Source organism: Haliotis rufescens, unplaced genomic scaffold (genome assembly GCF_023055435.1).
Source record: "Haliotis rufescens isolate VD_foot unplaced genomic scaffold, xgHalRufe1.0.p SCAF_64, whole genome shotgun sequence".
In the NCBI taxonomy this organism is placed as follows: Eukaryota; Metazoa; Mollusca; class Gastropoda; order Lepetellida; family Haliotidae; genus Haliotis; species Haliotis rufescens.
In genome coordinates this window covers 2,307,528-2,334,486 of record NW_025964355.1, presented here as the reverse complement: position 1 = coordinate 2,334,486, position 26,959 = coordinate 2,307,528, and the positions used below count along the sequence as shown (strand labels likewise).

General features: G+C 42.0%; 1 protein-coding gene across 1 annotated transcript; it reads left to right on the top strand.

Moving 5' to 3' along the window:
* Nucleotides 1-796: 796 nt before the first annotated feature.
* On the top strand, nt 797-26,692 carry LOC124151693. The gene is made up of 8 exons (XM_046524282.2): nt 797-968; nt 17,849-18,028; nt 18,817-18,990; nt 19,448-19,606; nt 20,428-20,798; nt 22,209-22,302; nt 24,228-24,310; nt 26,549-26,692. The coding sequence occupies exons 1-8, from the start codon at nt 896-898 to the stop codon at nt 26,591-26,593; spliced, it is 1,179 nt and encodes a 392-aa protein (XP_046380238.2). The 5' UTR covers nt 797-895; the 3' UTR covers nt 26,594-26,692.
* Nucleotides 26,693-26,959: the final 267 nt, after the last annotated feature.

The window sequence follows — 26,959 nt, the reverse complement described above, 5'->3', positions numbered from 1 at the left end:
GTTTGGAAAATATGTTGACGCTGGTTGATGGTACACAAGCTCTACAAATCCTGCCATCGAACGAATTCGGCACGGCAGTTGTCATGTTTATGAACCGGATGTCGATATCTTTACGGATTTTGATTGGACTTTGCATAGACTTGTTAGTCCTGCCAAAGTATAACTCCATAATTCCAGCCCAGTTCGGCAAGGGTTGAAACTGGACTTTAAAAGTCAGTTAACTCCCTTGCCTCGGGAAGATGTCACTCATCACCTTCATATCCGAATAGACCCGTGAAGATCCGGGGTAGAATAGGTCTTCAGCAACCCATGCTCGCCGTAAAAGGCGACTATGCTTTCGTAAAAGGCGACTAACGGGATCGGGTGGTCAGGCTCGCTGACTTGGTTGATGCATGTCATCGGTCCCAATTGCGTGGATCGATGCTCATGATATTTATCACTGGATTGTCTGGTCCAGACTCGATTATTTACAGACCGCCGTCATATAGCTGGAATATTGCTGAGTGCGGCGTTTAACAACAAACCAACAACAACAATCATCTCCAAATGAGATACCTGCATCAAACACAGTACACCTAAATGAAACACCTTCATCAAACAACACACCTGTCTGAAACATATGCATCAAACATAACATCTGTATGGAACCTGCATCGCCACCCCTGACTCTAACACGTGTCGATGGTACAGAGCCCAAACAGCTGATAGTAGAATGCGTCATCCGCCCATTTGTCGAGTTCCCTGATAGTGTCTTACGCCAGAGATATAAGTGTCCACCGACAGTGACTGACGGGCTGTAAGACAGGTGAGGAACACGGCACAATATGTAGACGCTTGCCAGTTAACGCCGGCACCCACAGGTGTGAAGTGTAATTAAGGCTGGCGCTCCCCAGGTATGGCTGTGTGCACACTTCTCTTGCTCCTGGTGTGTCTTGCACGGGTTCATGGACATCTTTCTGGGGCCGACGGTAAGAGCGCTCAGCTTATATTATTATTTGTTTATTTGTTGTTTGACGCCGCACTCAGCAATATAACGGCGGTCTATAAATATTCAGCCATACCTTACAGTGATTGACATCATGAGCATCGATCCATGCAGTTGGGATACGATGACATGCATCGACCAAGTCTGCGAGCCTGACCACCCGATCCCATTAGTCGCCGCTTACGAAAAGCACAGTCGCCTTCTACGGCAAGCATGATTGCTGAAGAACTATTCTACCCCGGATCTTCACGGGTCGTTAGCTTGTAACATACAGGGATCATTTGCATGTTGAAACTGATGTCACTCCAGGCCATGTTAGGGTGATCACTGCTCTGGCACTAGTGTTTGATGTGCTGTGTTGTGTTCTTGTTGGTCAACATCACGGAAAGCATTTACAAATCTCTAATGCTGTAGACATGACAATTACTCTCCTGTGTCTCCAGGGTGCCGTTGTACAAATCGAGCTTAGCGCTAAGGTCATCGTAACTCCCATATCTTACCATAGACTTACGACAGTTGTAGCGCTAAGGTTGTATTGTACAACGACACGCTGTACACCCGATGAATGCAAATGTTAACGCCATGTTTAGTACTTACACAGATGTACTTTTTTTAGAAGCGCTGCCCATTAACAGCTTACTTTGAAAACCAGGGTACAATGCAGACCGGCACCATGGACAGTCCCACTGTTTCCAGAGATGGACGGTTCTGAGTGTGATAGAAGTACGCTTTCCGTACACTCCGTGGTCTATAAACCGCCAGTTCGCTCTTCATACGTCCCCTGTATGCTCTCAATGGCTACTGTTTTACTGTTCTTAGGAAAGTATCAGTACGCTGTCTGTACGCTCTCTGTACTCTCAGTACTCTGTAGACTATCTGCTCTCCTTGACAGCTCTAGCTACTCTTTTACCTTTTTTTAGGAAAGTATCAGTACCCTGTCTGTACGCTGCCTGTACTCTCAGTACTCTGTGGGCTATTTGCTCTCCTTGAAAGCTCTAGCTACTCTTTTACCGCGCTCAGGAAAGTATCTGTACGCTGTCTGTACTCTCAGTACTCTGTAGACTATCTGCTCTCCTTGATAGCTCTAGCTACTCTTTTACCTTTTTTTAGGAAAGTATCAGTACCCTGTCTGTACGCTGCCTGTACTCTCAGTACTCTGTGGGCTATTTGCTCTCCTTGAAAGCTCTAGCTACTCTTTTACCGCGCTCGGGAAAGTATTAGTACGTTGTCTGTACTCGTAGTAGCCTAATGTAAGCGCAATAATTGTGAACGCGACATTAAGCCCTATTTTACCTCACCTCACCTCCTACGATGTATGCATATTTTAGGGACCCGTCATATCTGGATGAAACATGAAAACAGTATTGTCTCTGGTTTAACACAATATATAATTGTTCACTGTAATTGATGAATAAAAGGTGTTTGGGGTTCAAAATAGTCCAACGTATCTCCATCACAAATCCCAGGACAAAATCAGACGAATTTAAAAGTAAAGGCTTTCATCTTCCAATCTTGTTTTACACAAGGGGATTGTCCATTTGTTTTGTTTTAATTGATATTTTTCATCTTTCATTCAGCAACATACCCGTTCAACCTAATCTGACACCATCAAACTATTTCGAATATTTTTATCACCTGTTTTATTTTCGTGTAGACTCTAAAGAAAACTACTTTCTAAAACAGAACATTACTTATTATAATAATAATTATTGTTCAAGGTCAATACCCATATTCAAAGCGATGTTTAAATAGCAAGTATTTCTCCCCGTAATGCCCATTTCATATAACATATTATATGCTGTTTTATTCCGTTTGTACTAGTATATGTTGGAATTACTGTAAAGGGGAATCGTCTACATTCTCTAAGATAAATGTTTGTCGTTGTGGAGCACAAATGCCGATATTTATGAATAATACAGGCTTAAATATGTTTTTTATCAAATGAATAATAATAATAAGGCTATCTATATAGCGCAAAATCCACATTCAGCATATGTACATATATATACATCAGAGTGAGTGAGTGAGTGAGTTGGGTTTAACGCCGCTTTTAACAGTTTTCCAGTTATATCACGGCGTGTCAGCTTAATGTGGGAGGAAAGCCCGAAGTGATGTAGGTCTCAGACGTTTACCACTTCGGTGAAACCCACGAGCACGGGTATGGTGCTGACAAACCTACACATAATATACACATTCCGTTGTAGCGTTCACAAAGGTATGTTTGGAGTCCATAAGTCATATCAAAGTGTAGACAACATTTGAGGGTACAACAACATGAACAATTCTTTTGAAGTCACAGGTGCCAGTGTTCAAGTGACCAAGCACATTTACCCGACCTTTCTTTGCACGCTAAGTTATATTTACAGTTAATTTATTCAGACCACGACTCTAAAACCAACAGGTCAAGGGGTTTATACCCATTCGTCATAGCCAGAGACCCTTCTGTACAATTTCTCACCAGATCTCACTCGTCTTCTGAATATAACATTTTTTAATCAATTTAATTTAGTAATTGTTATTTTCCTTTGCATCCTGTATATTCATCAAGGATGTATAGTGGTGTGTGTAACCCTGATATAAACTGCGAGGCAAAAGAAAAAAAGACCCATGTTCGAAGGTGTCTAAAATAAAAACAACAACCAAGAAATGAATATTCCATCGTGATGTAATTGATACGGGTATCATAGGTGGGTTTTTTACTAAAGTTTGCAGTGTTTCGGCGACTGTTTTCAGTCTAGGAACGTTTTGATATCGTTAGTAATTTATTGGTCACATCCAAATTCCATGTGTATATTTTTTCCGGCAGTTTAGATCATGGCTGATACAAATATGACGTGTTCGGCAAATATATATGAACTAGCGTAAGTATTCCAAGTAAATCTTGGAATAATTGGATGCCGTGTTTATCATTTTGCAAATCTCATTTCATAATTAATTGATAAAAAGGAAAAGACGATGGGGCTCAAAATACACCCTTGCCTTAAACCAAGTGCACAAATCAGTGACTCCATCGTCACAAGAGATACAAATACTTAATATTTGAGTAATGTTAGACATTATGACCTTCAAAGCGGTATGGCTTAGTACCAGTGAATACTACGATTATCGATATACGATATATGTGTCGAAAGCTTGTTTAAAATTAAGCTTCGTATGTCTGCACCTATACATTTCGTCACCTTCAGCTGTGATCCATTATGTGGTGGAAGCATTCCACTAGGGGCATGACATGATCTAACTGTCGCGACTATAAATAGCATTTATATTTAAATCTTTCCATAGTTAATCGAATTTTAATATACTTCAAGGCTAATATATATTTTTAAAAATCACATTTGATTGAGTTAAAACTCTCTTTAAGGTTAACATATATCAAAAACGTTTTTTTCTCAATGAGTTAATACTTTTTTTACAATTGATCCAAGGCTAATATATATTTTGCCCGTTTTGTGTCTTTGACGACACTGTTTCCTGTACAATAGGAATTTTAATATCCTTTCAGGTCAACATAATATTATCTCACAACTTTTCACATTTGCTTAAGCTCCAACTCTCTTTAAGGTTAACATGTATGAAAAACGCGTTTTTCTTCATTGAGTTATTAATGTTTTATAATTGATCCAGTTCCGTGCCCGTTTTGTGTCTTGGATAATGTTTCTTGTGAAATAGTCAATGAATTTATGTGTTAATCCAATATGTGTTCGCAAATGTTGATAAAAAGAACTGTTTCGTTAAACGATAATGACCATTTCTTACTTTGGTGCCATCATGAAGACAAGAAGTGGAAGGTCAATCAATAAAAGTGACAAAACCATTTTCATAATTGTCCGACATCTCAGCTTTAAGCAGAGTCCATTGTACGATTCCGACTATTTCACAAGTTTAGGAATCATTATCAAATAAACATGATACCAGGTGTGTATCCTGCCCCACCGGTGGCACCCTTCACAAACACATGCAAAGCCAAGTAAATTGTTCACCTGAAAAATCCAACAGGTATTTCCAAACTTGCAGCTAGATATGAATTTACACTTCACGAAACTGACTCCACCAATTCCACCAAATATACCTACCAGTATAAGTCCAAGCATAAGAACTGTAGCAATAATAGTGACTACATATATGTCCATATATGGTCGGAATGCATAAAGTGTATTCCATGTTTTCTGAGAAACCATATGCTACTTATATTAAAGGTATAACGTTAAAAAAGTGTCTTCTTTACGTTGTGTTAATGAATCATTATCGTCTATAACCATTAAAACAATTTAGATATTAAAGGTGTTTCTGAACTTTCAGCTACACTTCACACTCCTGTATATTTCGTTAAAATCCCCCAAATATACCTACATATACACCTCACAAAGCGTAATTACTTACTGGAGCAGTGACAGTGTCTGCATACATGTTCATATGTGGCAGGAATATGCATAAAGTATATTCCAAATTTTCTGAGAATTCATTAGAATGCATCAGTATATTTTGGCATTTCGAGAAAATATTCAAGCACATTGAATTTGAATACTTTCGTATATCGCATGAATACCTTTTAAGTTTTATAAATTTGCATTTCCCGAAAAAGCGAATCAGTTTCTTTTATTATTTTCCTAAATGCATTTAGCACATTTTTATTACTCGTGAGCAACAATAAAGTTGTTTGGTTTTTTCGCGAAATACATGAGCATATTCTCATATGTCGGGAAAAATTAAGTATTTCGTTGACCATAATAATTCATGTGTTTTCGTATTGTCGCGTATTTATTATGTATTTTCCCCATTTCGATAAAAGCTTGCTAATACTTTCATAGGAATCTTCTTTTCCCGTTAGGCATGTACTGTTTCCAACTTCTGTCTCTCTAACTTCTGAACTGTTCAATAATATTCACTTTGTACTAAAGAACCATCAGCCGTTAAAATGAGAGAATCCACAATTATTTCCAGTGTTCTGTTAAATAGGTATTGAATATAAAAAACAATACAATATATATACAACCATTAAATGTCATTGACAGTTATATACAACCATTAAATGTCAGTGACAGTTATATACAACCATTAAATGTCATTGACAGAAATATAAAACCATTAAATGTCATTGACAGTTATATACAACCATTAAATGTCATTGACAGAAATATACAACCATTAAATGTCATTGACAGAAATATAAAACCATTAAATGTCATTGACAGTTATATACAACCATTAAATGTCATTGACAGAAATATAAAACCATTAAATGTCATTGACAGTTATATAAAACCATTAAATGTCATTGACAGTTATATACAACCATTAAATGTCATTGAAAGAAATATAAAACCATTAAATGTCATTGACAGTTATATACAACCATTAAATGTCATTGACAGTTATATAAAACAATTAAATGTCATTGACAGTTATATACAACCATTAAATGTCATTGACAGAAATATACAACCATTAAATGTCATTGACAGTTATATAAAACCATTAAATGTCATTGACAGTTATATAAAACCATTAAATGTCATTGACAGAAATATAAAACCATTAAATGTCATTGACAGTTATATAAAACCATTAAATGTCATTGACAGTTATATAAAACCATTAAATGTAATTAATTCACCAATTAAGTCATCCCATGTAACATATTCAAAGAAATTACATGGTTACATAATTATTTTTATTTCCCTGACGAAAATATAAGGAACAGGTGCAAATGTGTGGCTTCTTCCTGATGTGTTTTATACGGACATAAACAATAATGTTCTCTACAATATCCAAACTGATGACAGCACATACAAGAAAACTACAAAGAGTGTCACGATTTGGGATATTTACAGTCCAGGTGTACATCCTTGAAAACAGAAATAGCTGCTTCCAAAACAGTAATAGTTCGTAGTTAATCTGTAATGGGGTTTTTCAGTTATAAACCACGTGTTTATTTTATTTCAGTAGGAACTAAGTCCATAAATAAATCAGCAAAACATCCATAGGTTAAATCGAAAGTTTACATACAGTCTGCAACCCCAATGTCGAAAAAACTGCTCGCATGTTGATTCGCCGCTGATTGCGTACAGCCAATTGTCAGTGACGCTATACACGTCACTAACTAGTGGTACATGGGCTTGTCGGGGATCAGATATCAGTTCGCTTTATCCGTTACTTCGCTGTAAAGAGTTCGTTATGTACGTAAATTTTATATGATAATATATAGGAGACAAATCGTGGATTTTTTAACAGTTCGTTGTATCCGTTTGTTCGGATAAATAATATTCCCCCAAATTGGAGAGATACTGTTCCCCTACAGCAGCTATAATCTCACAATAAATAGTTCTAGTCTAAGTTTATTTAAAGTATGAAAAGGTGGTATAATAATATATGATGAACTGATTAAATCAGGAAAATAACTCGCTTCGGGACTTAGGTACGGACCTTTTGATATTCTAGGGGGCTGGTTGCTGGGATTTTATCTAAAAAAATAAATTGTCCCTGAAAACTCTTGAATTTTTATGTCATAGACCTTTGAAAAATGAGAAATTGCAAGCCACAAGGATAACATTCTTGCAAGGTGTTAGACTCATAGTTTTAAATGAAACAAATATCTGGTTTGCAGCTGACGCTTTGACATGCTTTGGAGTTTTATGCTTATATAAACTTGATATCAAAAGACACCTGGGTGATATTCTCTATATGTCCCCTCATAGTTTGTCCCATCTCCCGACACTAAATACTCCAATCACCCCAAGATTATGTTTTTCTCATGATATGCCACCTGGTCATAATTTCTGGCCGTTATTAAAAATAATAAGGATAATAAATGTTCACAACCGTAAATAAAATTGTAAACACTAGTGCTGTCAAATATATGGACATTCGGAAATGTAAAACTAACCTGTAAAACTCTAAAACTGAAGATGCCGGAAAGAGCCAATAGCCTTGCAACCATAAATAACAAAATAACATGGACTACATTAATATTTCCGCATAATTATGTACTGAGTTAAGATAAATTTAACTCATGCACCTGTGAATTTATTTTTCTGTTTTACACACAAATGAACAGGTCCCTCGGGGCATTCAACAAAATTAACTTTCCTCTTCTTCACGCTTTGCATAATTAAGTCCAAAATAGTTTGGCTAATTTGATGACCTGTTTTATACGCCCATAAAAGCACTTGTGTGTAAATCCCAACACGGTAGCGTAACTACAAAAAAGCGTTTTAAATGTGTCACTTGGTCTTAACACTACAGGGGGCACGGGTGGCCCCGTCGTCTAAGGCGCTGCGATTCGCTGTGCAGTGTTGCGTCCCTTGGGCACGCCAGAAACCTATGATTGTTGGTTCGAATCCCGGTTCGCCCCGATTATGTTTCTAGGTTTGTCAGCACCATACCCGTGCTCGTGAGTTTCACCGAAGTGGTAAACGTCTGAGACCTACATCACTTCGGGCTTTCCTCCCACATTAAGCTGACACGCCGTGATATAACTAGAATACTGTTATAAGCGGCGTTAAATCAAACTCACTCACTTACTTAACATTACACTCACATTGTATAAAGTATGCTAAATAAATTTTAATAAAATTGTAGATATTAATTTCCGACTCAGCTGGGTAACTTCATCTTCATTACTGTTAGGATGGGGAGGATGACGGGCTAATTGGCATCCCCAGTAAGTTTAATGTATTTCAAACAACACGTTGTTTGATATCTCAAATATATGACGTATATCAATCTTACACTAAATGACGATGCTAAATACACACAAAAAATCACTTCCCACAATAAACTTATTGCATCGAGTAGGCTCAGGCTGGACAAATGGTAATCTACTGTTGTGCACGACTCCTTTCAAGTGAGTGGGTTTTGGGGTTAACGCGTTTTGACCAGTATTATTAAGTTGTATCATAGCTTAAAGGGGATGTGTACACGCAAAAATCTATTTCTTTCTTTTTCTTAACAAAACGCAATTTTAGAATTTGTTAATATCTGTGTTTGAAAATGTAAACTCATTTTTTTTCACAGTGAAAGTAGGAAGCTCACAATAGTGTGAAAATGATATGCCGTTATGAGGCCTTCGCTTTTCGAGCTAAACAGGCCTGAGTTATCCCCCTTAGATTATGACGTAATTGGTGCCAATTCAACTGGATCCCTGTCTATTCTCAACGCAAAAGATATCAAGTACCATTTTTCGGTAAAACAACATGGCCTACGACACACTCCGGCGCAGTGGTGACTCAGCATAACACTATGCTGGCTGGCATCTGAGACGCTAGAATCACACACCTGTACCTACACCACGTGAAGCGGCTCTAACATAGCATGATGACGTCATAATGTTTATCAATTGGCACCAATGACGTCATATTGCAAGGGGCATAAACCATGGTGTTTTTGTTATGAAAATAGAACACTTGGTAAATGTGAAATATATAAATCGTTTTAATGCAAAACATATGTTAATTAATTGTGATATTTTTATATTTTCGTCTGTGACACTACTAGGTTAACACTTTTAATGTGGAAAAAGTACAAGAAAAATAGGTTCATTTCCGTGTGAACTTGCCCTCAAAGCTCAACGTCATGCAGATCCTAGATATTTAAGATAGGTGATAAAATGAACAGTGAGTATGGTTTTACGCCTTTTTTTGGTAGTATAACGACGGGGGACACCAGAAATGGGTTCACACATTGTACCATTGTGGAAAATCGAAACCGGCCCTTCGGTTTGACAAGCGTTAACCACTAGGCTCTTCAACCGCCCGACAAAATGAAAGGATATCCAGTTAACCATAACGGAATAACATTGGTGAAGTGAAGATTATACACATTGATCTAAACATTTACAAAACTTACATCTTGAGCAAATGACAGAGCTGGAATATTCTGACTGCGACGTTACACAAAAACGACTGACGGGATCTGGTGGTCAGGCTCGCTTACTTGATTGATGCATGTCATCGTATCCCAATTTCGTTGATCGATGCTCATGATTTCAATCATTGGATTAGAATGATCTATTTTTCATCTTGCTTTACGTGAAATATATTTAAAATACTTTACAATGATCTGATAAATATCCATGTACCCTACAGCTGTGGCAACTGGCATTTTGCGCTCTTGTTACATAACCGTAACGGAATAACATTGTTGAAAGTGAAGATTATACACATTGATCTAAACATTTACAAAACATGCAGCTGGACCAATTGGTTTCAGGGTAAAGTATCAGGTTTTTAAACAGGATATATAACACGCTCTATTCCCACTGTTATCTTATTGCGTTGAATGCTTTCAAAGAAATAATATTTACCTTCAAGAAGAGGGGTATTTGACATTGTATTTGTTGACGGATGGACAGGTCGCCGACGTTAATCATGAGCTGGAATATTCTGACTGCGACGTAACACAAAAAAGACTAAGGGGATCGGGTGGCCATGCTCGCTGACTTGGTTGATGGATGTCATCGTATCCCAATTGCGTGGATCGATGCTCATGATGTCAATCACTGGAATGTCTGGTCCAGACACGATTATTTACAACCCGCCGTCATGTAGCTGGAATATTGCTTAGTGCGGCGTTAATCAAGAAACAAACTAACAAACAAACCAATTGCATAGATCGATGCTCGTGATGTCAATCACTGGATTGTCTGGTCCAGACACGATTATTTACAACCCGCCGTCATGTAGCTGGAATATTGCTTAGTGCGGCGTTAAACAAGAAACAAACTAACAAACAAACCAATTGCGTAGATCGATGCTCGTGATGTCAATCACTGTATTGTCTGGTCCAGACAAGATTATTTCCAGCCCGCCGCCATAAAGCTGGAATATTGCTGAGTGCAGCGTTAAACAAGAAACAAACTAATAAACAAACCAACTGCGTAGATCGATGCTCGTGATGTCAATCACTGGATTGTCTGGTCCAGACTCGATTATTTACAGCCCGCCGTCATATAGCTGGAATATTGCTGAGTGCGGCGTTAAACAACAAGCAAACAAACAAATACACGAAGAGACTTATTCTGTTCATATTAAATGAGATGATGATTAACTACTTTGATTTTGAAAATTAATTATGACCTATATTTAAACATATTTTGTATTTGAGAACCAGGCAGATGTTTGGCCTGGTTACGAAATTCCTTGTCATCTTCCTGAGGTCACATAGAATGAGTCCACCTAAACTCAAGCCCATTGGGCACATGTAAATTTTTCAAATTTTATGAGTCGTGTAATTGCCTTTCACTAATTTCATACCGTTTTCGCAAGCGTTTCTTAATAATGCGAGGAATTGTTTCATCTTGTTTATTTGGCATTTGCACACTGAGATGATATATGGGAGACGTTATCGACTAAGGATGATATATGTTTTATCTTACTTTATCTGTATTATACTAAAAATACTTGTACAATGATCTGATAAATGTCCATGTAACCTACAGCTGTGGCTAGAGGCATTTTGCACTCGTGTTGCATCGAAACGGCGCGCGTTGCGGTTGCGCGTCTTTAGTTCATCTGGCAATATGACAATAAACAAACGCTTCGCACCTCAATCTCTGTTTGTTGCTGGTAAATGATAAACATGGCATGGCGATAAATTCTTTGTTTGCATATCTCCAACTGAATACGGGTTAATGTACCCAAACCGTATCCACCTCGTTGTAAGCCTACAATTTATATACCGTATTTCCTCGATTAAACGCGGGGTGTTGAATAAATGGTGGGCCGGGTAGTTTTTATGCACGGAATTCTCCCCATTATTGTCTTTGCGTAACGATCGATCGATCCCGCTTATCAGAAGCATTTTGGAGAACTTTTAAACTACCCTACGGTACCGAAGATGAGTCAGCGCGAATCAAAATATAATTATATACGCCTCGAAAAGACCCCGGGGAAAGAGTGTCTGAAAGAAATATACGCCCGGGCGTTTAATCGAGGAAATACGGCAGTTCTTGTTTTTTACTTCGTTTCACGACTCACAGTCCTTAAAATATGTCAGCTTGTCGACAGGGGTCAGCCGGTATGCCAGGAAGGCTTTGTGGTCATTTTATGACCGCTGCAGTTGTTTCAAGAACTGTTATTTGAGTGAGCGGTGTTGTATCAGGTTTACGGCGATGTGAGTGACTGAGTGAGGTTTTACGCCTCTTTTAGCATCATTCCAGCGGCATCGCGGCTCGGAACCCTGCTGTGAACAACACTTAAGTTAGATCAATGTGTCAGTTTAAAGGTAGTCATCGATCGCTCATCTCAAGCGCTGCTTAATCCTACAACGTGACTTACATTATTGTGGATTTTATTTTAGCGCTATGGGTGTTTAAGACATAACTAGAGTTTATAACACGGGTGTCGTGTGTAGAGATGGCATTCCACTGTAACATGGTAGGTCCCGTGTCACTTTAAGTATCGCTTGATGACTGTGGTAGAAATCCCCAAGTGACAGACACGTAGACGTCTACCTATTTGACGAAACCTGCGAGCATTCTCACGGTATTTCCAGATCTTACGATCATAGTCTTGGCGATCACAGCCAGCGACATCCGGATCCTGGCTCAGGAAAAATGACGCAACTCTGTAAAACGAATTGTTACGAAAGAGACATAGCTTTGATCAGATCAAATACTATCATCACCTCTATGGCAATTTGAAAGAAGGGTGAACTCAATTTCCATTTTGCCGCTGACAATAAGATATATGAATGCTAAATATTTGGTCGTGGGTATCAGTACTAAACACTAATGCAAATAGCACTAAATTTCCCATCAGGATAATTACCACTCAGTTAGATACCCCTATCGTGCTACACGTATGAGAGTGGGGTAGACACCTGTGTCATGTTACAGGTGAGAGAGTGGGGTAGACACCCGTGTCATGTTACAGGTGAGAGAGTGGGGTAGACACCCATGTCATGCTACAGGTTTGAGAGCGGGACACACCAATGTCATGCTACAGATATGAGAGCGGGATAGACACCCATGTTATGCTACAGATATGAGAGCGGGATAGACACCCATGTTATGCTACAGATATAAGAGCGGGATAGACACCCATGTTATGCTACAGATATGAGAGCGGGTAGACACCCATGTCATGCTACAGATATGAGAGCGGGTCACCCATGTTATGCTACAGATATAAGAGCGGGATAGACACCCATGTTATGCTACAGGTTTGAGAACGTGAGAGACAACCCTGTCAAAGTACAGGTTTAGAGGTGGGTACACACCCCTATCATGCTACAGATATGAGAGCGGGACACACCCATGTTATGCTACAGGTTTGAGAGCGTGAGAGACAACCCTGTCAAGGTACAGGTATAGAGGTGGGTACACACCCCTATCATGCTACAGATATGAGAGCGGGTCACCCATGTTATGCTACAGATACAAGAGCGGGACACCCATGTTATGCTACAGATATGAGAGCGGGTCACCCATGTTATGCTACAGGTTTGAGAGCGGGATAGACAACCCTGTCAAGGTACAGGCTTTGAGGTGGGTACACATCCCTATCATGCTACAGATATAAGAGCGGGACACACCCATGTCATGCTACAGGTTTGAGAGCGGGACAGACACCCATGTCATGCTACAGATATAAGAGCGGGACACACCCATGTTATGCTACAGGTTTGAGAACGTGAGAGACAACCCTGTCAAGGTACAGGTATAGAGGTGGGTACACACCCCTATCATGCTACAGATATGAGAGCGGGTCACCCATGTTATGCTACAGATACAAGAGCGGGACACCCATGTTATGCTACAGATATGAGAGCGGGTCACCCATGTTATGCTACAGATATGAGAGCGGGTCACCCATGTTATGCTACAGATATGAGAGCGGGTAGACAACCCTGTCATGCTACAGGTTTGAGAGCGGGACAGACACCCATGTCATGCTACAGGTTTAAGAGCGGCATAGACAACCATATCAAGGTACAGGTATAGAGGTGGGTACACACCCCTATCATGCTACAGATATGAGAGCGGGTAGACACCCATGTCATGCTACAGATATGAGAGCGGGTCACCCATGTTATGCTACAGGTTTGAGAGCGGGATAGACAACCCTGTCAAGGTACAATTATAGAGGTGGGTACACACCCCTATCATGCTACAGATATAAGAGCGGGATAGACAACCATGTCATGCTACAGGTTTGAGAACGGGAGAGACAACCCTGTCAAGGTACAATTATAGAGGTGGGTACACACCCATGTCATGCTACAGATATGAGAGCGGGTCACCCATGTTATGCTACAGGTTTGAGAGCGGGATAGACACCCATGTTATGCTACAGGTTTGAGAGCGGGATAGACGACCCTGTCAAGGTACAATTATAGAGGTGGGTACACACCCATGTCCTGCTACAGATACAAGAGCGGGACACACCCATGTCATGCTACAGATACAAGAGCGGGACACACCCATGTCATGCTACAGGTTTGAGAACGGGAGAGACGACCCTGTCAAGGTACAGGTATGGAGGTGGGTACACACCCCTATCCCGCTCAAAGATATGAGAGCGGGTCACCCATGTTATGCTACAGATATGAGAGCGGGTAGACACCCATGTCATGCTACAGATATAAGAGCGGGACACACCCATGTTATGCTACAGGTTTGAGAGCGGGATAGACACCCATGTTATGCTACAGGTTTGAGAGCGGGATAGACGACCCTGTCAAGGTACAATTATAGAGGTGGGTACACACCCATGTCATGCTACAGATACAAGAGCGGGACACACCCATGTTATGCTACAGGTTTAAGAGCTGGATAGACAACCATGTCAAGGTACAGGCTTTTAGGTGGGTACACAACCCTATCATGCTACAGATATGAGAGCGGGTAGACAACCATGTTATGCTACAGGTTTGAAAGCGGGATAGACACCCATGTCGTGCTACAGGTTTGAGAGCGGCATAGACAACCATATCAAGGTACAGGCTTTTAGGTGGGTACACACCCCTATCATGCTACAGATATAAGAGCGGGACACACCCATGTCATGCTACAGGTTTGAGAGCGGCTAGACACCCCTGTCATGCTACAGGGTTTAGAGCGGTTATACACCCCCGTCATGTTACAGATATGAAAGCGGGTTAGACGATACAGGTATAAACTCATATTATCCAAAGTGTCTGCCACATCTAGTTGTCCTACAGTCGGAACTAGCACATGCCTCCTTCCTAATAAAAACTTAACATGACACTCTTATCACCGACATTGCACCTCCGAACGTCCCCGAGCAATAAAACGTTGCATTATATGGCAAGTCAGATGCCCTCCCTTGCGCTAACAAGCACTCCTTGTTCCTCCTATGACACAGGACGTATGCGAGTGCCATCACTCTGTGTCTGTTGTGCATACCTCCTCGTATGACACTCGGAAAACGTACAACTTTATGGTAACATCTTCTGGTTTATTGCACATAACGACGTCTCGATGTAGATTCTTGTTATAGAGATCCGCCGTCACAAGCCTTTGATCAAGGGAGATCAAGGGTATTACATCTCGTCTGCCTGTGACGAGCTAATCAGACATTAGATTGTTTTAATTAGGATCCAATCAGCTTGCAACAACTGTTTTATCCTTTTCCTTACTCTACATCTGGCTTCATTACTTGTGTGCTATTTGTTGTTCTTACTGTACATCTGGCTTCATTACCTGTGTGCTATTTGTTGTTCTTACTCTACATCTGGCTTCATTACCTGTGTGCTATTTGTTGTTCATACTCTACATCTGGCTTCATTACCTGTGTGCTATTTGTTGTTCATACTCTACATCTGGCTTCATTACCTGTGTGCTATTTGTTGTTCTTACTGTACATCTGGCTTCATTACCTGTGTGCTATTTGTTGTTCTTACTCTACATCTGGCTTCATTACCTGTGTGCTATTTGTTGTTCATACTCTACATCTGGCTTCATTACCTGTGTGCTATTTGTTGTTCTTACTGTACATCTGGCTTCATTACCTGTGTGCTATTTGTTGTTCTTACTGTACATCTGGCTTCATTACCTGTGTGCTATTTGTTGTTCTTACTCTACATCTGGCTTCATTACCTGTGTGCTATTTGTTGTTCATACTCTACATCTGGCTTCATTACCTGTGTGCTATTTGTTGTTCATACTCTACATCTGGCTTCATTACCTGTGTGCTATTTGTTGTTCATACTCTACATCTGGCTTCATTACCTGTGTGCTATTTGTTGTTCTTACTCTACATCTGGCTTCATTACCTGTGTGCTATTTGTTGTTCATACTCTACATCTGGCTTCATTACCTGTGTGCTATTTGTTGTTCATACTCTACATCTGGCTTCATTACCTGTGTGCTATTTGTTGTTCTTACTGTACATCTGGCTTCATTACCTGTGTGCTATTTGTTGTTCTTACTCTACATCTGGCTTCATTACCTGTGTGCTATTTGTTGTTCTTACTGTACATCTGGCTTCATTACCTGTGTGCTATTTGTTGTTCTTACTCTACATCTGGCTTCATTACCTGTGTGCTATTTGTTGTTCATACTCTACATCTGGCTTCATTACCTGTGTGCTATTTGTTGTTCATACTCTACATCTGGCTTCATTACCTGTGTGCTATTTGTTGTTCATACTCTACATCTGGCTTCATTACCTGTGTGCTATTTGTTGTTCATACTCTACATCTGGCTTCATTACCTGTGTGCTATTTGTTGTTCATACTCTACATCTGGCTTCATTACCTGTGTGCTATTTGTTATCTGATTACTTTTGTTGTTCTCACAGGTACACATATATATATATATGCTCTCTGCCTCATAGCATTCATTCACCTGATGAAGGAGTAAGTACATACTCCGAAACGTTAGGTTTCCTCATAATAAAGAAGTTGACATCCCTACATTCTCTTCCTCGTGTATGCCACTCCAGATTCCGGGGTAGAATAGATCTTCAGCAACCCATGCTTGCCGTAAAAGGTGACTATGCTTGTCGTAAAAGGCGACTAACGGGATCGGGTGGTCAGGCTCGCTGACTTGGTTGAAGATCTGTTACTGTGAATATCTGCCTTCTTTTGACACCATAGGGTAAATCTGTAACCGTGAATATCTGCCTTCTTTTGACACCATAGGAAAAATCTGTAACCTTGAATATCTGCCTTCTGTTTACACCATAGGGTAAATCTGTAACCGTGAATATCTGCCTTCTGTTGACACCATGAGGTATATCTGTTACTGCCCATATCTACCTTCTGTTGACACCATACGGTATATCTGTTACTGCCCATATCTACCTTCTGTTGACACCATAGGGTATATCTGTTACCGTGAATATCTGCCTTCTGTTGACACCATACGGTATATCTGTTACCGTGAATATCTGCCTTCTGTTGACACCATGAGGTGTATCTGTTACTGCCCATATCTACCTTCTGATGACACAAAATGGTATATCTGTTACTGTGAATATCTGCCTTCTGTTGACATCATAGGCTATATCTGTTACTGTGAATATCTGCCTTCTGTGGACACAGCGAGGTCATATCTGTTACTATTATTTTGTGGCTTAAGTATACATCATGTGGTATATTTGCTACTGTATATCATCTATCTGCTCAGCGTACACAATGAGGTCATATCTGTTACCAGTGCTCTGTGAAAAGCGACCTCTGTTATCTCGAATCTGTCACCTCCTGTTACGGGGCGGTCGGGTAGCCTAGTGGTTAAAGCGTCCGCGCTTCACGCCCAAGACCCGGGTTCGATTCCCGACATGGGTACAATATGTGTGAAGCCCATTTCTGGTGTCCCCCGCCGTGATATTGCTTGAATATTGCTAAAAGCAGCGTAAAACCATACTCATCTCCTGATTCCCAGTCGCCCGCTTGTTCCAGTTCTGTGCCAGAAGCACCTGGCGGAGAGAGGCCACGGTTTGTTCCCGGTGCCTGGCACGTGCAACATGTTCGTCCTGTGTTCCTACTCGCAGAACCAGACACAGTTCTGTCCCAGCGCCACCTTCTGGAGCAACGACATCAACAGCTGCCAGCAAGTTAACCTCGTCTCTTGTCCGTACGGTGAGTGCTCCCTCCCCCCTGCCCCCTTACTGCCCTAAATCCGCACCTGTACTACTCCCTTATAACACCGTTACCGCCCCCTTAATGCCCTAAATCCGCACCGGTACTGCTCCGTTATAAGACCCATACCGCCCCCTTAATGCCCTTAATCCGCACCCGTCCTGCTCCGTTATAAGACCCATACCGCCCCCTTAATGCCCTAAATCCGCACCGGTACTGCTCCGTTATAAGACCCATACCGCCCTCTTACTGCCCTAAATCCGCACCGGTACTGCTCCGTTATAAGACCCATACCGCCCTCTTACTGCCCTAAATCCGCACCGGTACTGCTCCGTTATAAGACCCATACCGCCCTCTTACTGCCCTAAATCCGCACCGGTACTGCTCCGTTATGGCACCGAGACTGCCCTCGTGTTACCCCTCTATCAATCTGATTCCTCCCCGATACTGCCCATTATACCAACTTCATATCGCGCCGATTCCTCCACACCCATCCGAGATAACGGCCCGATGCCATCCAAATATCGCATCCATATCATCCCATGACACCCCGATATCATCCCGATAACACCGATATTATACTATATCATCCCGATATCGTCTCGATTTCATGCCAATAAGGCCTCGTATGGATACACATACGTCTCTGCTACAATCTTAGGCTGTTTTCGGATTCTTAGAGAGGAAAATTAGAAATGAATAATGTATAGCTAGCTTTCTTGAGAAAATGTCCACTGGGTCTTCATACGTGTGGAACTCTTGTGAGCTATCCTAACATACTGTTCCAGACCCCTGCCGCAGCCGCCCCGACAAATACCAGTACCCGGACGTCGACTCCTGCCACAACTACTACGTCTGCGGGAATCGGAGATCACATCACGCGAGATGTCAGCCGGGCGAGAGGTTTGACGCTTCTTCATCAATGTGCGTGCGCAGCAGGTCATGTTTCCTTCGCCAGCAGTGTAAGAAACAATAACCGTATACTTGTAGGTACCGTTTACGAAACAATGTCAGCAGACGCTATATGTATTTCATTTTTTTCAATAATATTATATATAACAGCTCGAATTGAATTCCTTCCATTCTCAAAGTCTTGGACGACCGCCTCCGTGGTCTAATGGTAGAGCGTAGAGCGTGTAAACTCTATAAATCGGCATCAGTCCGGACTAGTACAAGCAGCCACACATACACACATACACGTGCATGCACGTCGCTATATAAGTGCAATAATCTTGGACGTTAAACCCCATTTCACCTCACCTTAAGGTCTTGACAGATGAAGAATGATTTAATTTGGTAATTTGTAAGTTGGATTCACTCGATAACGAAATATGACAGTCAGCAGTTTGTTTACCTTGACAAGCTTTGAGCTTTAAATGAGTTCCTTAGAAACACTGGCCTCATCCGCACATCTTTCAGATTGTGACACAATGAGGCCTTCGCATGATCCGCACAAGTTTTACTCGGGAAGTCAGCTGGGCTGGACATTAATGTCTTGCCCGACAGGCCTTGTCTACAACACCGCCACCTGCCAGTGCACGTACACCAGTACACGTACGTCAACCAGACCCTCTGCACGTGAGTACACACACACACACACACACACACACACACACACACACACACACACACACACACACACACACACACAGAGAGAGAGGCCCCTCCACGTGAGTACACGCGCGCGCGCACACACACACACTCACAACCAGGCCATCTCCACGTGAGTACACACACACACACACACACGTACACGTACGTCAACCAGACCCTCTGCGCGTGAGTACACACACACACACACACACACACACAGAGGCCCCTCCACGTGAGTACACCCGCGCGCGCACACACACACACACTCACAACCAGGCCATCTCCACGTGAGTACACACACACACGCACACACACTCACAACCAGGCCATCTACACGTGAGTACACACACACACGCACACACACTCACAACCAGGCCATCTCCACGTGAGTACACACACACACTCACAACCAGGCCATCTCCACGCGAGTACACAAGCACACACACACACACACACACACACTCACAACCAGGCCATCTCCACGTGAGTACACACACACACTCACACAGGCCATCTCCACGTGAGCACACACACACACACACACACACACACACACACAATCTGACCCTCTCCACTTGAGTACACTCGTTCACTCGTCACGCCGAAGGCCCACGGGGGTACAATGTTATTATGAATTCTGGTGCCCCCCGCCGTGACATTGCTAGAAGCGGTGTAACCTTCTACAGAAATTATTTATTATAAATAAAAAATAACAAAGAGCTTCCCTCTCTCCCACATCAGTTTTGAAAAAAAGACAAGAATTTTATTTAACTGGCCTTAACAACTGACAACTGTTTTTGTTTCAGCCCCTTCCCCAGAATGCGTAAATGATTTTTACTTCCCTTATGATGGTAGTATGCGGGAGTCCAGGGGTCGGATCCACCAGGCCAAATTAGGGTCCGTCGGTGTCTCAGATCAAAAGGCGATATTCCACGGTGCCGGAAGTTTGGAAATACCGTTTCTCGTCAACAGCGATTTCCGGCCTCAGTTTGCTCTCTCCTTCAAATTTAGAGTTACCTCCCATGAGTCACGGCGAGGAAACGGCATGGCGCTCGTCGGTAACGGGTGCAATGGCGCAAGGGGCACACTGCGCATGTTCATCAGAAGAAGGACAGTCACCTTGCATGTCACAGTGAGTGGCAGCGACACCGCTTTCGTGAGGAGTATCCATGATGTTGTGAGTAGTGGACGTTGTAGTCTGGGTATGACACTGCAGTTGTTGGAATTTGGGGGGCGGTATGGTAGCCTAGTGGTTAAAGCGTTCGCTCGTCACGCCGAAGACCCGGGTTCGATTCCCCACATGGGTACATTGTGTGAAGCCCATTTCTGGTGTTCCCCGCCGTGATCTTGTTGGAATATTGCGTCTGGCAACTTCAAATACCGTGTCGGTATCCTAGAAAATGTATGGCAAGTTTGGCAACTCATTTTAATCAGAAAATCCTACGAATCACGACTAAAAACATCTTCCCAAGGCAATAGTGTCCACCAGCCTGTACCAAAGCCTAGTTCCTACCTTTGCCATTTCTAGCCTACCGTTCTTGACTCGATCCTGGCGCCACCCCGTGTAATACACCACTTGTGCCCCATGTGATAAAAACGCATATCCAATCAGCTCGCTAGCTGTTGTTATTTCGAATGGCTTCGCGAAGCAGACGACCCGGTCGATCAAATAACGAAAATATTTGAAATTTCATCCTTGACAAACATAATAGCAGCTAACCACCGTAAATATACTTTTTAGTATATAGCATCGTATCTCAAGCGCTCAATGAAATTTGCACTAAGATATATAAAAGTACTTGGGCGAGTTGACCACTTCGAAAATATTTGTCTTAGCTTAATTTCTGGAATAATTTCAGCGCAAAAGTCGACAGGCGATGGCTATGGCCGGGGCAGAGACCGCGTTTTTGGAACACGGATGTTGATTTTGTAAAACGTTCTCTGATTGGACTATCCATTTGTGCGATAGTCCACTCATATTTAAGCACAGAAAAGTAGGCTCGAAATGGCAAGGGTGGAAACTAGACTTTGACATAGGCTATTGGACACGGTGGACTAAAGAGATTGATGTGAATTTCATTAACACAGCTTTACCATAGACGGGCCCCCTTTTGAAAATCAAATGTAGTATGCTGTAGGCAGTAAAATTATCGGAGAGAGGATTTAATATTTTGGACACCTCCCTTTTGAAAATGCCGGATCCGCCCTTGTTTACAGCCAGCTCTTTGCTCTCATGTTGGGATTCTTTGTCTGAAGAATAATATGACGTCGCAATAGTGACGTGTACTTTAGAAATAAACATTGCATGGGTCATTTAATTTTCGAGAGGAATGTTTGAAGAATGCTTACTGGGTGTCTGGGCTGGCCAATGTATTTGTAATATTAATCAAAATTAATTATTTTGAGGAAAATTATGGTTTGAAATGTGAGCAAGCACATCCAGAATATAACTCCTTTTTTAAAAAAGCGTTCATTGACCCTGATCCGTTTTTACTCAGATGAATCTGTTTTAGCCGATGCCACACATATATATAGAGAGAGAGTTCCGATAGATAGTTCCTGATGTTGCGGCTTCTTCTGGTTGTAGAACGTGACGTCAGAGACAGCTGTGCACCTGATGAGGAATAACACGATTATACGATTCAAGGTTGGCAACAGGGAGGCGAGGCCTGTATACACTAGTGAGTCATCTCAGTCTTTTTAGCGTTGGTGGGAGTGGATCTTGCAGTTTGGGGATATTGACTTCATGACTCAATCAGATCCGTACCTCCGGTACGATACCTTCCTGCGTAACAATCTGACAATCTGTCCATAGGAGGGCAAGTCACGACAGCCAATCAGCGTGGAGGGTACTAGATTCTCGGTACGAGTCCCCCATATCTGATTTCGGTATCTTAAAAACGAAGTTAAACGGCCAGTTCTGAATGTAAATTATTAAGGCTATGTTGTGGATATTCTGTAAACCCTGTCGTTTCTGACATCCATGGCGATAGAATACGAACTAAGTAATATGTGTGTTCTGTGTGGTTTATATTTTGTTAAAATCGATGGTAGAAAATGGTAGAGAAATTAAGCCGACTCGAATTAGATAGTTGACATCTGAATGTCTCAGGAACGCACGTATAGTTCATTTAACTTGGGAGGTCAAAGTTCGCTCAGGTTTACCTGGCGCGACCTTCTATGAAGGGTTTTTCAGACTGTCACGCTGAGAGGTATTTTGTCGGGTTTTAAGTACGGGTTCGAATTCCAGATTATGTCCTTTGGTCTGTCTGCTTTAAGGCCGCACTGGTGGTCTTAATCCGAAGTAGTCAACGTCTATATCACTTTTGAGCTTACTCCCACACGAAGCTGACGCGCCCAGATATATAGTTGAAATATCGATTCCTTTTATAAATGACTATATGATATACCCGGCGCGTCTATTAGAGGAAATGCGGTACGTTTAAAAGGTCGCTCACTCACTCACAGAGGTTGGTTTGTGATCGAGCAGTTCCTGCTATGATGAACTGAATACACAGAAACAATTCACCTCCTCCACAAACAACTATCTCTGTCGCTATAAGTGTAATAATCTTGAACGCAACATTATACCCCATTTCACCTCACCCATACGGGGAGCTTCGTGGTGTCTTTAGTGATCAGTGCAACTAAATTGTTGCTTTGGACAATAGTCAGCCATAGTCCAGCTACATCACGGTTGTCTGTAGGTACACAGGCTGGTTGGTTTGCTGGTTTGCTGTTTAAGGCCGCACTCAGCAATATTCCAGCTATATGACGGCGGTCTGTAAATAATCGAGTCTGGACCAGACAATCCAGTGATTGATATCATGAGCATCGATCCACGCATTTGGGATAGGATGACATGCATCAACCAAGTCAGTGAGCCTGACCACCCGATCCCGTTAGTCGCCTTTTACGACAAGCATAGTCGCCTTTACGGCAAGCATGGGTTGCTGAAGACCTATTCTACCCCAGTTGACATAAGGGGTGTGCAATATAACAGGTATAACGGTATATTGCACTACGGCCGTCGGCAATATACATATCGCAATACAACCCTTGTGTATTGCTATTTTCCAATACAGTCATAGAAGAATTAATATATAAGTATATAAATTATATCTACTCTTATGAGGCATTTGGATGCACTGGGTTCCCATCGAAACCAATTCATGTAAACAGCACACGCTTCAAGCTGTTTAAATTTACATTACAATTTCCATTGACGACAAAATAGGTGGTCTTAGTTATCCATGCAACCCATCTCGCAATCTGAAGTCTCGAATATAGACTGAAGAAGTACCATTTGAACAGTACAAATATATAAATACGTCTTGCAATTGGATCGCAAAACACATCTCCATATTGCGAATATTGCAATACAACCCTTTTTGACATAATGGGCAACGTTCGACGCCTTCAGGGTTGGTGACATACAAACAGCCACATACTCCCAGCCAGTTTAGGCCGTCCTCTGTGAAAAGCATAGGCTGCTTTGGAACTGTTGAGATGCGAATCCCCACGGGATCAATGTGATATATATATATTATATTTACTGCTGACGCAACGCTGTGTCTATTTGCATTTGCAATGTTACATATTTCAGACTTGCATATAAAGCCTATCACATGCGCCCTGGCCATAGGGATGGGGAACGGCCTCGAGAACTTCATCGGGGAGTTTGATGATGTGAGTATCCCAAGGTAGCACAGGTGTATCCCCAATATATGTTAGCAGGGCGCTGCACCCTGCCCTATTTATTTTGCGCTCTGTCAATTTTTAGGCGCCCTGACCTTTTTTGGTCTGTCCTGCTCTTTCTGATATTTAAGAACATAATACACTCAGCATAGGGTGGTGATGAGGATGAGGATGATTGTGATGGTTGGTTTGTTGTTTAACGTCGCACTCACCAATATTCCAGCTATATGACGGCGATCTGTAAATAATCGAGTCTGGATCAAACAATCCGCATGAGCATCGAACTACGTATTTTGGATACGATTAAATGGATCAACCGAGTCACCGAGTCTGACCGCCCGATCCCGTTAGTTGCCTCTTACGACAAGCATGGGTTAGTGAAGACAATTTCTAACCCGGATGTTCACAGGGGATTATGATGATAATGGTGTGCCATAATGATAATCTACGTGAAGATTCTGGTAGGAGTGGTCTCCAGCAACCCGGTCTTGTCGTAAGAACCATGTCATCGTATCCCAATTGCTCAGATCGATGATCATGATGTCAATTTTGCTGAGTGCGGCGTAAAACAAAAAAACCAAAAAAAACCATGATAATGATGGTGTTAAACATCAAGATAGTGATAACGGAGATAATGATATTAATTAAGAATTACATGAACTTTGTTTGTTGTTTAACCCCGCACTCAGCAATATTCCAGCTGTATGACGGCATCTTCCCGAGGCAAGGGAATTAACTGACTTTAAAAGTCCAGTTTCCACCCTTGCCGAACTAGGCTGGAATTCCTGGGCTCGATCGTAGCGCCACCAGTGGTTATTACGAGTCATGTCTCCCATGGACCAATCAGATTCCACCTCTCGTATCACTTGCATTTGAAACAAACAAAATGGCGGCGCCCAATTAAGACGATCCTATAGATAATCAACTTCGCGAAGTGCATAAAACTGCGTGAGCACCTTCATTAAAAACATGAAAAGATTTGGTAAATATTTGTAGACAACAAGTTGGCAGTGTACATGCTTTGCAAATCCTGCAATCGAACGAAATCTACGCGACAGTTTACTAACCGGATTTCGATTTCGTTGCGCGATTTTGATTGGACTATGCATAGACTCGTTAGTCCAGCCAAAATGAAACTCCATAATACCAGGGTGGATACCGGTGGAAACTGGTCTTTCATAGTCAGTTAACTCTCTTGCCTCGGGACCATGTATGACGGCGGTCTTTAAATAATCGAGTCTGGACCAGACATTCCAGTGACGGACATCATGAGCATTGATCCATGCAATTGGGATATGATGACATGCATCAACCAAGTCAGCGAGCCTGACTACCTATCCCGTTAGTCGCCCCTTAAGACAAGCATAGACGCCTATTACAACAAGCATGGGTTGCTGAAGACATATTCTATCCCGGATCTTCACGGGTCAGAATTACATGAAATTGAGGGTACTGTCTGTCTGGTTTGCTAAGGCTCCACAGAGTTGTGTCCCTTTGCGGGCAAGATATGCTGTTCATGGTTCGAATACCAGGTTCGTTCTGATTATCATCCTTCGGTGTTCGTGGGTTCCACTGCAGTGATGAAGGGCTAAATTTACACAGCTTACTCGTTCACAATAAACATTGTAAAGAAGAGAGCTCTTGTTAAAAGCGGGGGGACGGGTGGCCCAGTCGTCTAAGGCGCCGCGATTCGCTGTGCAGAGTTGCGTCCCTTGGGCACGCCAGAAACCTATAATTGTGGGTTCGAATCCCGGTTCGCCCCAATTATGTTTCTAGGTTTGTCAGCACCATACCCGTGCTCGTGGGTTTCACCGAAGTGGTAAATGTTTGAGACCTGCATCACTTCGGGCTTTCCTCCCACATTAAGCTGACACGCCGCGATATGACTGGAATACTGTTAAAAGCGGCGTTAAACCCAACTCACTCACTCTTGTTAAAAGCTTGCCACTAGATGATCAACTGTTGGTTTGGGATAGTTTCCTCACAGCCAGACATCGAAAGTGAATGTGAACTCGGGTTTGACGTCGCTTTGAAGATTATTGCACTTATATAGCGACGTGCATGCACGTGTGTGTGTGGCTGCTTGTACTAGTCCGGACTAATGTCGGTTTTATAGTGCTAACCCACTGAGATACCATCACGCAGTTCAACATGAATACCCCACTCAGACACAGTATTCTGACTCCGAGCCGACCATTCCTTGTACAATCTGTTCTTCTCTCCCCCCAGTTGCTGTTCTACCGCTGTGTACCTGAGGGATTCATGGCTGGATGACTCCCTGGCTGCGGGGGCCGTCTCAAACGTCATCAACCGATTATTTATGAACATTTTATCATCTGTACATATCTTCACAATAAATCACTTGTTTATTTATGACATTGCTTTGGTTGTGTGTACCATGAACGCACTTACACAGGGTGGACATAGGGAAAGTGAATGGTGAACTGAATCTACACATGTACAGTGAAGCCTCGTCTATCCGGACCCTGATATCTGCAACGTCTACACATGTACAGTCAAATCTCGTTTATCCGGACCCTGATATCTACAACATCTACACATGTACAGTGAAATCTCGTTTATCCGAACCCTGATATCTAAAACATCTACACATGTACAGTGAAATCTCGCTTATCCGGA